The sequence below is a fragment of the Limulus polyphemus genome, unplaced genomic scaffold, assembly GCF_000517525.1.
Source record: "Limulus polyphemus unplaced genomic scaffold, Limulus_polyphemus-2.1.2 Scaffold213, whole genome shotgun sequence".
Lineage (NCBI taxonomy): Eukaryota > Metazoa > Arthropoda > Merostomata > Xiphosura > Limulidae > Limulus > Limulus polyphemus.
The window spans coordinates 652,725-667,978 of record NW_013665823.1 but is presented as its reverse complement, the minus strand read 5'-3'; the positions used below and the strand labels follow the sequence as shown (position 1 = coordinate 667,978).

Below are 15,254 nucleotides of genomic sequence, written 5' to 3'. Positions count from 1 at the left end.
GCATCTGGGTACACCCCATATTGATGCCTTTGCCACCACCCTCAATCACAAATTACCTTGGTTTTGGTCCCCAGTTCCCCATCCCCAAGCCTTGGCTGTTGATGCCTTCAGCCAGGATTAGTTTCATCTATTCCTTTATGTTTACCTTTCCATCCATTTACTTCATCAAGTGGTCTCCCTTATCTATGCCACTCCATGCAAAGTCCTTCTGATTGCTCCTTACTCGCCCTTGAACCTTGGTTCACTTGGTTGCTCCAACTGCAGGTGGTCCCTCCTCTTTCCTTCCATCTCGACCTGCTCCCTCAACTCCAATCACCTGTGCTGTCTGTCCTCCATCTTCACAACTGGCTTTTGTCAGGTCCATGGCAAGGAATTCTGTTTTTTATTCACAGAGTAGCATTACATTTAGCCAATTGCAATCGCCCTTCTTCTTTGGCCATCTATCAACACAAGTGAGGTGTATATCACACTTGGGGTTTCTGGGCCTGTCACCCAACAGTTGCCTGTATCTCCGAGTTTCTCATGTGGCTCTTTGATTTTAGGGTTTTGAGCAGTGTTATCCTATATCTCTCATTTTTCCCATTTTTACAGGGTCTTTGCTTCCCATCCTTTTCATGTTGATCCATTTCTTCTGGCTCCATCAGCCACCAAGGTGTCTTGCTCCCTGTCTAGATCATTAACATGGCCCATCATGCACTCACTTTACCTCCATTCGAACCTCTCTCTATGTGTTCTCTGTTTCACCTCTCTTTAAAGGAATATTTCCTCCTCCTCCTAGCCTGTGGGCATCATAGATCGGATATTTTCACCCTAGACATTATCAGGACCTTTTGCCACTCCTCCTACCTTATCCTTTATCTGGATTGTGCTTTTTTCCTAATACTTCTGTGGCTCGAGATGGTCAGTCCTCCTTTTCTCCTATCTGTCTATTCTCTATACCTCATTTCTACCCTTGTCCTGATCCAGATAGACTCCTCTGTCCTGTTCATGCCCTCTGCTGTTATAGTGCTCACATGGCTTCCTTCTGGGGTCCTCATTCCTGCCTTTTTATACCTTGTCGACTTTCCTCTTCCTGTGATATTTCCACAGATGCTCTGACCAATTGGGTTCAATGTTTGATCCAGTTAGCTTATTCCCCCTTGTCTCCTTCCCAGCATGATTTCTTTCACGTTTCCTCACATCAAATCCGTCACCTTACATTCTCCCTTGCCTTTCATCTTCGTTGGCCATTGGATGAGATTCTACGATTGGGCATGTGAATGACTCCACACACATTCATCTCCTACTTCCTTCACCACATTGCTGTTTCTGCTTCCTAGGGGTATCGCTTGTCACTTGTGGCTATTCTACAGACTTTGGCATGGCTGTGATGTGAGGTGAGTCCTTACCGATGCTTTCTTTTCTTTCAGGGGCCCCTGCTTCAGCTTCACTTTGGATCCTGCTCTGTAGCAAGTGGAGCCTGACCAGGTATTCTGTCTGTACTTGGAATGGGTTCCACTTAGGTGGCTATAACCATTTGCAGACATCTTGCTATCAAATCCATACTGTAAGCCATGTTGATTCTTATACATTTTCCATGGCTATGTATGCTCATCCTTCAGATGATGTGTTTCAAAAAATTACTAGTGTAAATTCCTCATGATAATTGTGTCATAATATGCCCATCCCTAACCATACCACCTATGGATAGTATGTGTAAAACAGAAGGGGATTGCTGCCCATCCCTGCCATGTACAGATGGAATAAATTGGTGTGGTCTGCTTTTAAAGATAGGGTTTTGTGATCAACCATTGCACTGTCTCATGTGTTGCAGTCCCTCCAGAATCTCCATCACTTTTCCCCATTTCTTCCAGTGGAGTATATGGGAGTCCTTACCACTTACCAGTTACAAGCCACTGGGGTGGTTAACCATGGAGGCAACCTGCTGGATAGGTTCCACAAAGGTGGCTATAACCATTCAGTTCAGAGTAGGGTGGTGATGTTCTGCTGGAGTAGAGGGAGTTACAAGATCCTCCAGATGAGTAACTAATTCCTGGAGCTCAGATGCCATGCCCAAATGCAGTTCACCTCTCTGATTGTGTGCTCTCCTCCTACCTTTATGTGGATGTCAGTACCCAGCAAGTGAGGTTTTGAAGATTGAGTGAACCAATCACATAAGTCCTCCCACAGGTTTCGAGTTGTCCACATTCCCCTATCAACGTGTTCTCTGTGTTGTGGGTTGCAGAAGGTCTATGTGACCTGTTTCTGCTTGTGTCCTGAGTTTCCCTTGTTGGGTGATGAGGTTGTTACCATCCTGGGGTTGTTTCGGGCTGGTTTCATGCATGTGATAAACTTCCATCAGAGTCTGGATGACACATTCCCGGATCCCTGGTATTAGGCTAACCTGTAAGTTCTTGGAGTCGAATGTTAGGTTCCCTCTTGACTCTGGGACTTGAGTGAAGATGGTATGATCCTCGTTTTACCCTCACAAGGATGTCAGTACTCAGTGAGTGAGATTTTAGATATAGTTGACTTACTGAGTATAGTCTGTCATGCCCTATCCACTCTACACCATGTGAAACATCCTCACTTGCCCACTTTCCATCATGGGATTGAGTGATTATGATTTTTGTTTAAGATCACATCGCTAAACTATCCTTTCCCATGCGGATGTACTCCCTTTAATGTTCTGCTTTGTCTGGCCCTCCTGATCATATCAATGTTTCCAGCAAAGAGATACTTGACTCAGATTTGGTGTGGTGCCCTTCCTCAGAGCATCTGATCTGCTGTTCTCATTTCATGGGTGTCATCCAGATGCTTTTCTCACACTGGTCCATCCACCATTTCAATGTGGGCATCAAGCTAATCTTGTGAGCAGGAGGAGAATACCTAAATGAAAATGTATTTCCGATAGGTACTTCCCTCCTTTCACATTTCCCACCCATCCTCCCCACAATCTTCCCGTGCTTGCATCTGCTGCCAAACTTCAAAATGATAGTGGATAGTGGTGCATAGAGGGAGTCACTTGTGTCACGTGATAGTAGTGCTCTCCTATTGGTGAAGAGGTGAAGCATGATGATTTGCATGAGAGACGTGTTAGAACTTTAGATTCCAACAGAGGAATGATGAAGGCTTGTGGCATGTGGTTCTGAAAAAGTTTGCATACATTTAGGAAAATTATAACTTTCATTCAATTTCACCTGTATATACAACAGTAGTGAAAATATCTACAGAAAATTAATATTGTACAATTTTAATTCTCTTTTTGGTTGAGCTTAAAATATTAGTTCAACAATGTGCTTCCCTGTTTAAGCAAAGCAGATACTTGTTACTACAGATGTACTTTTCTATTTTTACACATGTTTACATCATGATCAAAAAACGTTACAGAATATACTATATATATATATAATGTCATAAGGCATTAAAGGTAATTTCAGCTTTATTTGTGGTTGTGAAGATGAATATTTATTCTGTTTCAGTTTATTTTACATTTATTGTATACATTAAAGTTGATGTAATTGATTTGTAATAATTAATCTGGCTTTCTATTGTACATTAAGTGACATTTATTATAATAATTTTAAGAAGCTTTTTAATTGTTTGTAGAGAATGTGTATATACATTCCCTCCAATTTTTTTTACATATATATCTTGTACAAATGAAGAACAGCAGTTGATGTAATATACCACACTGAAAAATTACTTTGCATTTTTCACCATTGTGCATTGGTGGTTGCTATTTATTCAATATTTTAATATGGATATTTACATGGTTTTCATTATAGATATTGCCAAAACTGAAACTAAGGGACCTCTTTCTGGTGTGAGAATTATTGACTTAACTAGGTACAGTACCTTATATTGTTTCTGTATAGCAGTTAGATTGATCTGTAGACACTTTTAGTTAATTCTTTAAAATTAACAGTTTGGAAAATTTTTTAACTATCAATATTTTTTTTTCAAATTCCATATGTGCAAATTCTAGGTTTCTAGTGTTTTATTTGAAACATTAATTGAATGTTAGTTCTTATCAGCCATATTATTTTTTAGGTTTATGGAATGTTTTCCATGTTTGTTGTGTAACTCACTTTTTCAGTAGGCCAATTTTTTGGCATATTCTTAGTGTGACTAGATTTACAAACTGAAAACGAGTGGTTATTAAAAATTTGAAATAATTTAACCTTTATTTGAATTACTTTAAATTTATTGAACTGTTCCACACTGTTTCCAAATATATTAACAATGGCATTGTTTTTAAAGTAATTTCAGCTACATTTTTTTGGTGATAGACACATTCACCAACTGTTATAGATCTACCACAGTACTACTACCTACAAAACCTGTACAAACCTGGGTTTCTCACAACATACAGATGGAACCATATTGCCTGTGAAGGCTATTTGGCTTTAACATCCAGTTCCTTACCTTCCATCTCCCATATGTTACATTATATTGCAATATATTTATCCTCAACCTTCTAATGCTGAGGATAAATTATGGAACCTTGTCTGTCCAGTTGAGGTTGTGAATGTACATAGCTAATTCTGTATGTATTTTACTATAAGTGGCACCCTTCAGAACAAATTGCTTTGTGCATATCCTTTTTTTCACCCTTATCAGATTAATTTCCTACTTCAAGGGTGAAGAGAATACCTGTTCCAGAAATAGTGTGGTACCTCACAAGTGTGCTTCATTTTCATATCAGAGCACATCTATTCATTCTGGGTGGTCACTTTCCAATTGGCTTCAGTATTGTGCATCTACTCCAGCTCCTTCACCTTTGCAGTGTGGGATTCTAGCTTTGTGTGAGATGTGGTAAGACCGTATTGGAAGTTAACATTTTTCTTACACTGAAAATGTATTTCCATAGGTACTTACCTCTCTTAACATACTTCTCACCCTTCCTCACCACTGTTATTCTTTTGGAGCCTGCCAATTCTCAAAAGTGAAGATTGAGTGGGAATAGCAGAGGGAGCTAGCTGCACTAATATAGGTGGCACAGTACTATTGGTGGAGAGTAGTCACATGATATGTACATGTTCAGAAATGGCACGAAATTGATGAGGGTATATATAGTGCACTGACCACAAAATATTTTTAACAGTGATTAGAGGGCATAAGAAGATCAAGATAGCTTTGTGTGAGTAGAGGTAAGGAGCTATTGGAAATACATTTTCAGTGTAAGAAAAATTTTAACATTGTGTGAAAAATTTATATTCATAAAGTGATTGATTGTCACCTCATTTATTCAGTAAGAAAAGGTGTTTCCCTATGCTTGTAAATTATCTAAAGTTTAATTTAATAGAAGGATTATGCTCATAAGTACATAGAATTCCACAGGAAAATTTCAAACTTTTAAAATGTTGTTAAGGATACTGGTAATTGTAATAAACATTTCAAACACACATATATTCATAAAAGTAATTTCTTCTATCTGACTAGAATCTTGGCTGGTCCTTTTTGTACAATGATACTTGGTGACCTAGGAGCTGAAGTCATAAAAATTGAACACCCAGGTTTGTCTTCTTCCACGTGTTCATGAAATTGTTTAATTAAAGATACTTACTCAATTATGAAACTCCATGTAAAAATTGTAATGTTTTTAAATACATTGAAAACATTATCTTGTTTTTTCAATAATCATATTTATAAAAGGCACATGGTAACTAGGTTTTCTGGAATCTATGTAGTTTATTAATTTCATGTCTATACATTATTTGTGTTTGTAAATATTTGAATATGTTTTTCAATAAATAGATATCTTAGGTGTTTGCGATACTAATAAGTAAACACACACACATACTGTGTATAAGGATAACATAATTTACTCCCAAATGATAGAAATTATACATATCTTAACTTGGCAAATTTTATGTTCATTGGCTTAGAATTAGATAAATGTTTTTAATAAGGATCGGTTTAATATCTTCTACCTTGTTTTCCTCTAGATTTGGTTAAAAATCTGTAAGTTAGTGCATGTAAATATACAGACATATTTTTTATCATATGTTAGTTTATTGCAGGCTAGAGTTTTGAGGTACAAGTGGTGTCTATCAAAAATAACGTATAAAAATTTTAAAGTCTTGAACATTATAGTCTTCTCAAAATAGCAACCTTTTTTCAGTACAGTATATGTTGTCATGCTCTGAATGATTTCTGCTACTTTGATATTAATGTCAACATATATGAAGAATTATGAGATTTAAGAGATAGAATTTAATTTTCTAGCCAATAGTAAAGTCAAGTTTCATTATTTTATATTCAGTCTAAAATATTAATTCCAGCATTATATTATTTGGCAATATAACTGAAGTAGAAGCAGCAGGTAGTACTGTGAAGACTATATATAAGTATAAATGTACCATGTAAAATACACAAATGGAATTGTATATCTGATAATTTTCTAATATCAGCTTTAGGCTGCTTCACTTCACATGTAGAGCAATAGGTACAAATTTACTGACCTAACATCTTCATTTATGTCACACATGCAGCGGTAGTTCCAATTGCAAATAAATATCTTAAAAATTACTGAAATTTACCATTCTGAAAGCAGGCTCAGCAGCTTTAACCTTATACACATGGGGTCAAAATACACATGCCACAACCTTTTACAGAGTTTCATTCAATATGGCAATATGTATTTGATGTCAGTTATAAACTATGCATTTTACCCTACAATGTAAATTTAGCAACAGTTCATGCTAGAAGATAGTAACTAACAGATATGGTATAAAGGAATACTATATATATATATATAAATAAATTGCAGGTTATAGAGGTTATACAAATGTGATATGCAACTATCCAATGGGAAAACTTATTTTTATTCTTCACATGAACATGCTCTCACACTCCAACATATCAGAGTTTGTCAGACTAACATTCATTCACATGAGTAGAAATACCTTTGAAACTTCAGATGTTTTGTGTACAGTGATGTACATTTTACTAAAAGCTTGCCACATTTTGTGGAGATACACACAGTAAATTTAGAATTCTAGTCAATATTCTGTCTCCATTATGAGATCAGTCCAATGGAATGAGCCTCTGAACATTCAGTTAAAGCAATATTTTTGAGTGATTGAGAAACCTTTCAACAAGCTTTCTCCTTTTTCACTGATCTAAGATTAAAGCAGTAATTATAATACCTGTTTTACCTTTGTACATTATCATGATACAATTGTACACATGATGGACACCTATATAATTCTTCTAAATGAAGCACTGGCCCTTTATTCTTCATTGGCACATATTTACTATGGTTTCAGTTTTAATTAGCAAAATTGTAGCAATTCTAAATCTTTACTAATATTTTGCTGAACATTGAATTTGAACTCTCAGGTTTGTGTATAACAAATGTGAGAATTACAAGTCACTAGCTACTACCTTACATGCATGTAATCATCCCCAGAAGTTTAGCTTGTAGCAAATTTCTTGTTTAAAAATATTTTAAAATTGTAATTCATTCAAAATATAGTTATGCTTCTTTTCATTGTGGATTTAATATTTCAGTAATACTACCGTTCATGCTTACACTGGCATGAACTTTACCAATATTTATAATTATTTGAGAACGAGTTGATTCTAAGTTTTCTTAATTAAACAGTATGATTAACGTAATTAAAAAAAATTGTAGTCTTATCTTTCTCTGCATTGTCAGCCTTGTGTATATTTCCATTTGTTTTCTTTACAGACTTGTGTCCTTGCGCTTCTTTTGCATACAGCTGTGCAAATACTGCCTGTTTATAAATATAGCCAACTGCATATGTTCTTGTCTTAATATTTTCTTGATTACCTGTATGTTTCATGAACATGCTTTTGTTGAATAGAGACATCTATATCTGCTCTATTATATACAATTCATTTAAGAACTTCATGAACATATGACATATTCAGATGATAAAAATGAGTTCATCTTAGAGCAATGGACAGCACAGAATAACAGGATATTCAACAAGATATTTTTATGCAGTTCTCTTAATGTGGCTGAGTTTGAAAAAGAAAGACTAAGACACAATGTAAAACACAATGAAAACAGTCTTTATTTACACTCAAGAGCACAATAAAAATAATGTGCACAGGATGAAAGACGTTGCCTTTACTATATAAATGTTGCATGAAATACTTTTGTTTGAAACTGTTTATTTATCTTTTATTACCTTCTTTCTGAATTATTCCTTTACTATATAGTTAACTATTTGTAATCTCCTAAACAACTTTTAAAGATATTTAATAAGAATTAGACTGAATAAATTCAACATTTCTTAGTTCTCAAGAAATGTAGTATTTACCTAGAGTGACTAGTACTATATTCACGTGACTGAATATTTTCATTTAAATATAAGTAAGGCAATGCTAGTTACAAAGGAAGAACTAAAACTTCACTTATTAAACTGAGGGCTTGAGCTTGAGAGGGGAGAGAGCTAACTAAAAGATCATAGTATTATATACTAAAATATCTATAGTAGTGTATTCTCAGGACACATGCATCACCTATTGGTCCATTTAATTTAAACATAAGGAAAATCATAACCTTGAGATATCACCTGACCTACCTTTGGAGGAACTTCTATTGATTATCCGTGCACAACATTCAGTATTACATGCAGCAATACTCCCATGAGGAGAAAAATATTATATATTTGAAAATGATAAAGGAACAAAGGAAACTAGAACATACTCAGTTTAATGGCTTTCTTGACCACATGCAAAACTTGCACATGTACAGAATAAATGAGAAATTCAGATCAAATACTATATTAAAAGAAGATCGTAATGCATGGTAAATTCATATACCACACTCTGTGGTCTATCCCGGTAAAACTAAATTAATTTCAGAGTGATGGGGTATGTCCATTTGGTCAAGATAGTGATTAATGGAGTACTGCTTTATCTCTGAGTAACCGAGTCATGAGAATGAAATAAACAGACTGGACACAATGTAAAATACAAGAAAACATAAACAGTCTTTATTAATTCATAAACACAGTATGAGTACTTACTTTTGACATGGTGCACTCAATTCTATTGGATCTTTGGTTTCTAAAGCAATACACACCTTAGCACAAAGAAAGCTATCTTTCCTGTCTTAGTTATTTGCATACCACTAGCCTTTAGGCAACTCCCACTTAAACTCATGAGATTTCTCATGATTTGCGCTACTGCATAATGATGCTATTATGCAGCAAAAGCCCTTCACCAGTAGGAGGGTGACACAACTTCCACAAGCACTAGCTTCCTCTATGCATTTGCACTCATGATTTTCATTCTATTCCTCAGCAAAAAACACACCAGACTTGTTTTTTTTCTTTGTCAGTTTAACGAGATTTATAATATTGAGGGAACTTAATTTCCTTCTTTTTTCTTCAAACTATGAACACTAGTTCATGTACTGTCTTTGACTTCTTGTGTGAGTGACTTCAACTGCTGTTGCTCCTTCAGTGGATTTCCCGACCACATACACGGGGTTGGAACCAAGGTTGATGGCACATGAAGTGATGGCTATGGTGCATCAAGAATTGGTTAATTTCATGCAACATTCAGAACAAACTGTAGATGGTCCTATCATACCTGCTCAAGGTTTGATTGTTTGGGAAGAGGCAGATTTGGACAGCTTTTTTCCCCTCCTGAATGTCCCTATCAGTCACGTGCCATTTCGGGGGGTATTGAACATGTCTCTTTCACCATTACGACTTGATTAATCAGGTATGTTCTGTTCTTATCTCCTGTTTCCTATGGTTCCATTCCTGCCCTACTCTGGGACAAGCCTTTGGGTCATATATTATTTTCACCTTCTCCAGAGGGTTCATGTGGATTGTTTTGGGGGAGCAACTGCACTAAGGGGTCAGTATACCTCGACCCCCCCCCCCCCACCCACACACACATACTATGGACGATTTTGCTTACCATCGTTCTGACTTCCTTATTTAGCCTCTCAGCATTTGGAGTTGGTTATCCCTTTGTGGGAATCAGATCACAATTATTCGGTTACCTTTTTCCTTGCAGGTTCCAGTTTCTTGGGCTTCTGAAACTCACCATCAGTATACCCTATGATCTAGGCTCAAGGCCAGACTTCTTCACTTTGCTCACGTTTGGAGGTCCTTTTCTGTGAATACTTGGGTTCTAAGAGTCTGGTCCTCCAATTTCATTACCGGATCCCATTTCATGCAGCATCTTTCCGAGGCAGCTTGATATTTACTTCACAATGTGCCACTTATTGAGGTGGTCCTTCTTGTCCTGAGTTTTCTTCATGTTTGTTTGCTGTTCCCCACATGATGGGATACTGGATAGACTCTGCCTGGTGGTTGGATTGGGACAGCTCTACTGTGGGTGTTACTCTTCCCCCTTCTTGTCTGGAATGTCTCCTTTATGGATGTTTTCCAGTTGGGGAGCATATCTTGACTTTCAGTAGGTTTGGAGGAGATGAACTCTTTCCATGCCCCCTTTCCATTCAATCTTGTCAAGCTTTACTTCACTTCCTTTGGGCTCTTCAGGACCAGTTGGTGATGCCGCACTCCAAAAATTCTACAGTAGTCTTATACATCTCCAGGCTAGGAGGCACTCAGTCAAGAGGCCTCTGTTTCTATTGGGCCCACAACCATCACATTACTTTGTAGGCATGTCTTCTTCCAGGTGCCCTGACTCTTGCCATGATTTAGGTATCCCATCCCGATAAGATTCTACCTATGGAGCGGTTTTTGGATCCTCAAGTTTTTCAGGGGTTGAGTGCTCAGTAGGGTGTCCCAGATTTGAATGCTCTTGGCACTCATTTCAATACATAGCTTCCCAAATTGTGATCTCCTGTTCCTCATCCTTTGGCTGGAGCAGTAGGTGCTCTCTATCTGGATTTAACAGGTTGGTACCTATAAGCATATCTTCCTATTTGTCTTCTTCCATGTGTCCTTGTTATAATTCAGACCACTCCATGGTGGCTCTTTAGTGGCTGGCTCAAACTTGGTTTCCACTGCTGTGCTGGCTTTTGGTGTCATCCTTTTCCTTTATTTCTGATACTCCTACATCAGCCCAAGTCAGGCATGTATTATCCACCCATTCCCACACAGTGTATTAATGCATGGTCAAGTTTTCACATTGTGTGGCTTCCTTAACTTCTGTCCTTCCTCCATGGTGGTTTACTAACATCATTGGTACACATGCTGCTGAAAGTTTGATTAACGTGGTTATCGTTCTTCCCATCCTAATGTTCCTCACATCACGTCCATTTTTGACTTGGTTTTTTGACAGTGGCCTTTTGGTTTCCTCTGTTATAGGCTATCAAGTGGATTTATCAGCCACATTTTAGGTTTGCAAATTGGCTTGTGTCTTCTTGTCCATGTTGTTTTGTTCCTTTTGCACTTCCCATTCTACTTGCCCTGCTTCACTCCCTGATTGGAATTTCATTGTGGTTTTACATGCTTTTACCCATCTTCCTTTCAAATCTTTATCTTTGTGTTCATTATATTTCCTTCTTTGAAGTCCCTTTTCTTGCTTCTACTTGCATGTAAATGTTGTAGTTCAGTTGTGTTCATGATTGATGTCTGCTGCATTTTTATTGCATAGTTTCTACATTCTCCTCTTTCAAGATTGTTACTTTATGCCCAAAACTTTGGCTGCTCGATAGGGTAATTCTGCATTTACACCCATTTCCATTCCTTCCATATCTCACCTTTATAACCATTCTGATCCTGACTGCCTCCTTTGCAAGGTCAGGGTTCTCTGATAGTATATGACATGGTTCCCATTTCCATTTGTTTATTCCTTGGACTCCTACCCCTTTCTGTGACTTTTCTCCTATTACCCTTACATGTTGGATTTGCCAGTTGATTCACCTGGTGTAGTCTTCCCTTTTCTCCTGACAATTGTTGTCTCTTTCATTTTTCTTCCCAGCAGATCCATTGCCTTACCATGTCCTTGGCTGTGCATTTCCATCTTCCTTTGGATGACATCATTAGTGCAGATATGTGGATCACTTCATATAACTTTACACCTTTGTTTCTCAATAAGTGGTAAGTACTCGATTCATTTCCTTTCTTGCATGTTTGGATCCCATTCTGTGGCGAGTTTTGCCTGACCAATTATATTTAGTCTTAAATTCGCACTGTAAAACTTGTGCTCATATAACGTCTCAGATGATTTGTGGCATTGAGGCTCTTCCTACTGCAGATCTGATGTACAATTTCAGATGCCATATTGTGCCCACCATTGAGATGGGGTGTTCCACAATACTGCTAGTAGGTATATCTCATGGTATTTGCTTCATAAATATGTTTGTCCTAGGTTGTACATCATAGACTAACATGAGTAAAGCAGACAGGGATTACTTCCCATCTCTGATGATCAGTGGTGTTTAAAGCTCTTCTTACCGTGGACCTGATGTAAAATTCCAGATGCCACCAGGTGTTGGTTGATCGACTCTGTCAGTGTGATCTCTTCTTTTCAAAATAGGCTATCACGGTCACCCATTGCACTGTCTCCAGTGCTGTGGCCTCTGGACTCTCCATCACACATTTTCTCTCCTTCTAGTGGACTATGGGAGTCCTTGCCACTTACAATTCCTAGCTGCTGGAGTGGTGGACCATGGAAGCCTGTCCTCTTGAATGTACACAATACTACTCAGTTGAGAGTAGGGCAGCGGCATTCTGCTAGAGTAGATGGTGTGACACCTTTCCTACCGTGGACCTGATATACAATTCCAGATGCCGCCTGGTGTTGGATGTAGCACTCCACCATCTATTGCAGTTTGCCCCTCCAACTGAGGCACCCTCCGTCTTACCAGATGCCAGTTTCCTGTGGATCTGGTGTTGGTTGGAGCCAGACCAGCCACAAATGTTCTCACATTTATTTGGATGTTTAACACAGACTGGATGATAAATTCCCAATGCAGTCAGATTTTGGAATTGATATGCAACCCCAAATAGTAGTCCTGGATGTCAGTTCCTAGTGGATTTGATGTTCATTGTAGCTGGACAAGACACGGGAATTCCTGCATATACAAGGTTGGGTACCCTCCTCCTTCTGCAGACTGGAGGAAAAATTCCCAGTGTCAACAGGTTTTGAATGGGAAATGAACACCCACCTGGGCTCTCCACCTTCCTACCATCTGCCAAATGTTGGTTTCCAGTGGGTCTGATGTTAGTTGTGTTGGAGGTGTGCACATGTAGAGATGGGTTCTTGGTACAGAAGCCCCTCTTCCATCCAACTCGCGGCTTGACAGTTGGTTGAGGTTGAATTCCCAATTATGATCTGTTGCACTATAGCCACTCTGTACCTAGGGGACCCTTTAATTTCTTTAACTTTTTATAGGGTCCCTCCTTTGTTTCGACCCTTTTGGTGACACATTACTAATGGGCAAAGAGTATACCTGCCTCAGAAGTGGTGTGGTTTCCCACATGTGTGTTATTTTTTAGTTCATTCTCATACCCATTGTTTTCCTTTTGGTACTTCCTAAAGGGGATTACCTTCTCACTAGCCCTCCACCTGTTGAATGTGGGATTGTAGCTCTTTGTGAGAGGAAGTAAGATATTGTATCAGAAGTCAACATCTTCCTAAACTGAAAGTGTATTTCTGATAGATATTTACCTCCTATCACATTTCCCACCCATTCTCCCCACTTCCATTGTGGTTCATTTTTATCTGACCAATCTCGAAGTGATTAACAGCTGCAAGGCTAGAGAGAGTGCTAGTTATGATAGGGGTAGTGTCACAATCCTATTAGTGGAGGGTTGCTGCATAATCATTTGCATGTTATTATACAGATATCTCATGCCAACATACATGAGGGTAAGTTGGAGTATCAAGGCTAGTGGCAAGCGATAGAAGACAGTACAGAAGAGAAAATCTCTTTGTGAGAATAGGTAAGTATCTAGGGGACCAATGAGGCATAAAATGAGACCAAATGTAAAATAAATTTAAAAATAGATTAATGACCAGCATTAACTTGGAGGGGCAACAATATTTCAGGGGCTAGTTCCCTGCTAATGATGTCCCGGTCACAGACCTCTAAAGTTTTTGGTACTTTATGGTACTTCTCAATGCTATTAATTATATGCATCTTTCTGTGGCAGCTTGAATAGACTGTCTTTAGCACACTAGGTGAAAATCACCACTGACTACTTGAAGAACAACAACAAAAGCATCAATGACATGTATGTATGTTCTAAATTCTGATTGCCTTTGTATATTCCTAACATTGTGCAAGAAAAATGCACTGAAATTAACAATAACTAAAAAGTAGGTTTAAATTATATTTTTTCTACTAAATTCCGAGATTGCAAGAAAACAGTTGATAATCTCATCAATCCTCCTCTAGGAGGTGGAGATGAGACAAGACGATGGGGACCCCCATTTGTGAAAGAAGAAAGCTGCTATTTCTTATGTGTCAATAGGAATAAAAAAGTAAGTTTGTAGTAGTGAGTTAAGTTTCGTATATTTATGTACATGTTCTCTGTTCTCTGACACATGGTAAATAATGTGCATTGAGTTTTCTGTTTTTTTTATTGTTCATTACAGTTTAGTGGCTATTAAGCTGAAGAAAATTCAATTAATTGGAAATAATAATGAGAAATCATAATGGCCATATTTCAGTTACTTGGATAGTTGAATTGATTGAACACAATAATGATCAGAAACACTAATTTTGATTAATTGATTGTTTTCATGATGTTAATCAATGCAGTCATCATTTTTATTAATTGGTCATCTTGCACCCACTAATTGATATAATTAATGTTCATAAGTAATTAGTAATATCAAGTTAACCACCTAGCTTTATTCATTAGAAACATGTATTATTAATTAGTAGTGAAATCAAGTTTTCACTTGTTATTATGATGTGCTGAATGTTTTTATATGAATCAAAGTTTCATTAATGTCAAGACATGCTTCATCTTTTCATTACTAACAACATTGAACTGATGTGACCCCATTGGCTTATTACACTCTCTCTGCAAGTGTTCCAGAATACTTGAATTTTTCTTTTCTGAGTTCCTCACATGTTCTTGAATAAAAAATAATAACTCATTTTGTTGAATTAATGTTGTCTCAAGAATAGTCATAACTCATTTAGATCACTTTAATAAAAGTAAATCCTTAAGTACTTATGGTAAGGTTGTGAAGATTGGATATCAGTCTTTGCCATGGTCAATAGCCTATATGATTACCTAATTCTAATTTTACTAACTTTATATATAACTAAATAGCTAACTAATTTCTATGTATGTTTGGTTTTGTTTCTAATTAATGTTAGTTTCTAAGGGACGAATAATATTACATAA

At 37.4% G+C, this 15,254-nt stretch overlaps 1 protein-coding gene across 6 annotated transcripts in view; it reads left to right on the top strand.

The window, feature by feature from the left end:
* LOC106478461 (succinate--hydroxymethylglutarate CoA-transferase-like) overlaps positions 1-15,254 on the top strand; it is a 52,361-nt gene that overhangs the window by 9,272 nt on the left and 27,835 nt on the right. For 5 of the 6 annotated variants that reach the window (XR_002609909.1, XM_013939005.2, XM_022382054.1 and 2 more), the window contains 3 exons: positions 3,768-3,828; positions 5,425-5,498; positions 14,291-14,376. Coding sequence is in view for 5 of the 6 variants with exons in the window: in XM_013939005.2 (XP_013794459.1) it covers positions 3,768-3,828; positions 5,425-5,498; positions 14,291-14,376 (221 nt within the window). In the remaining variant the exon portion in view is untranslated. Of the gene's footprint in view, positions 1-3,391; positions 3,410-3,767; positions 3,829-5,424; positions 5,499-14,290; positions 14,377-15,254 lie in introns of those variants that run through there. The other variant, XM_022382055.1, reaches the window with a different exon arrangement.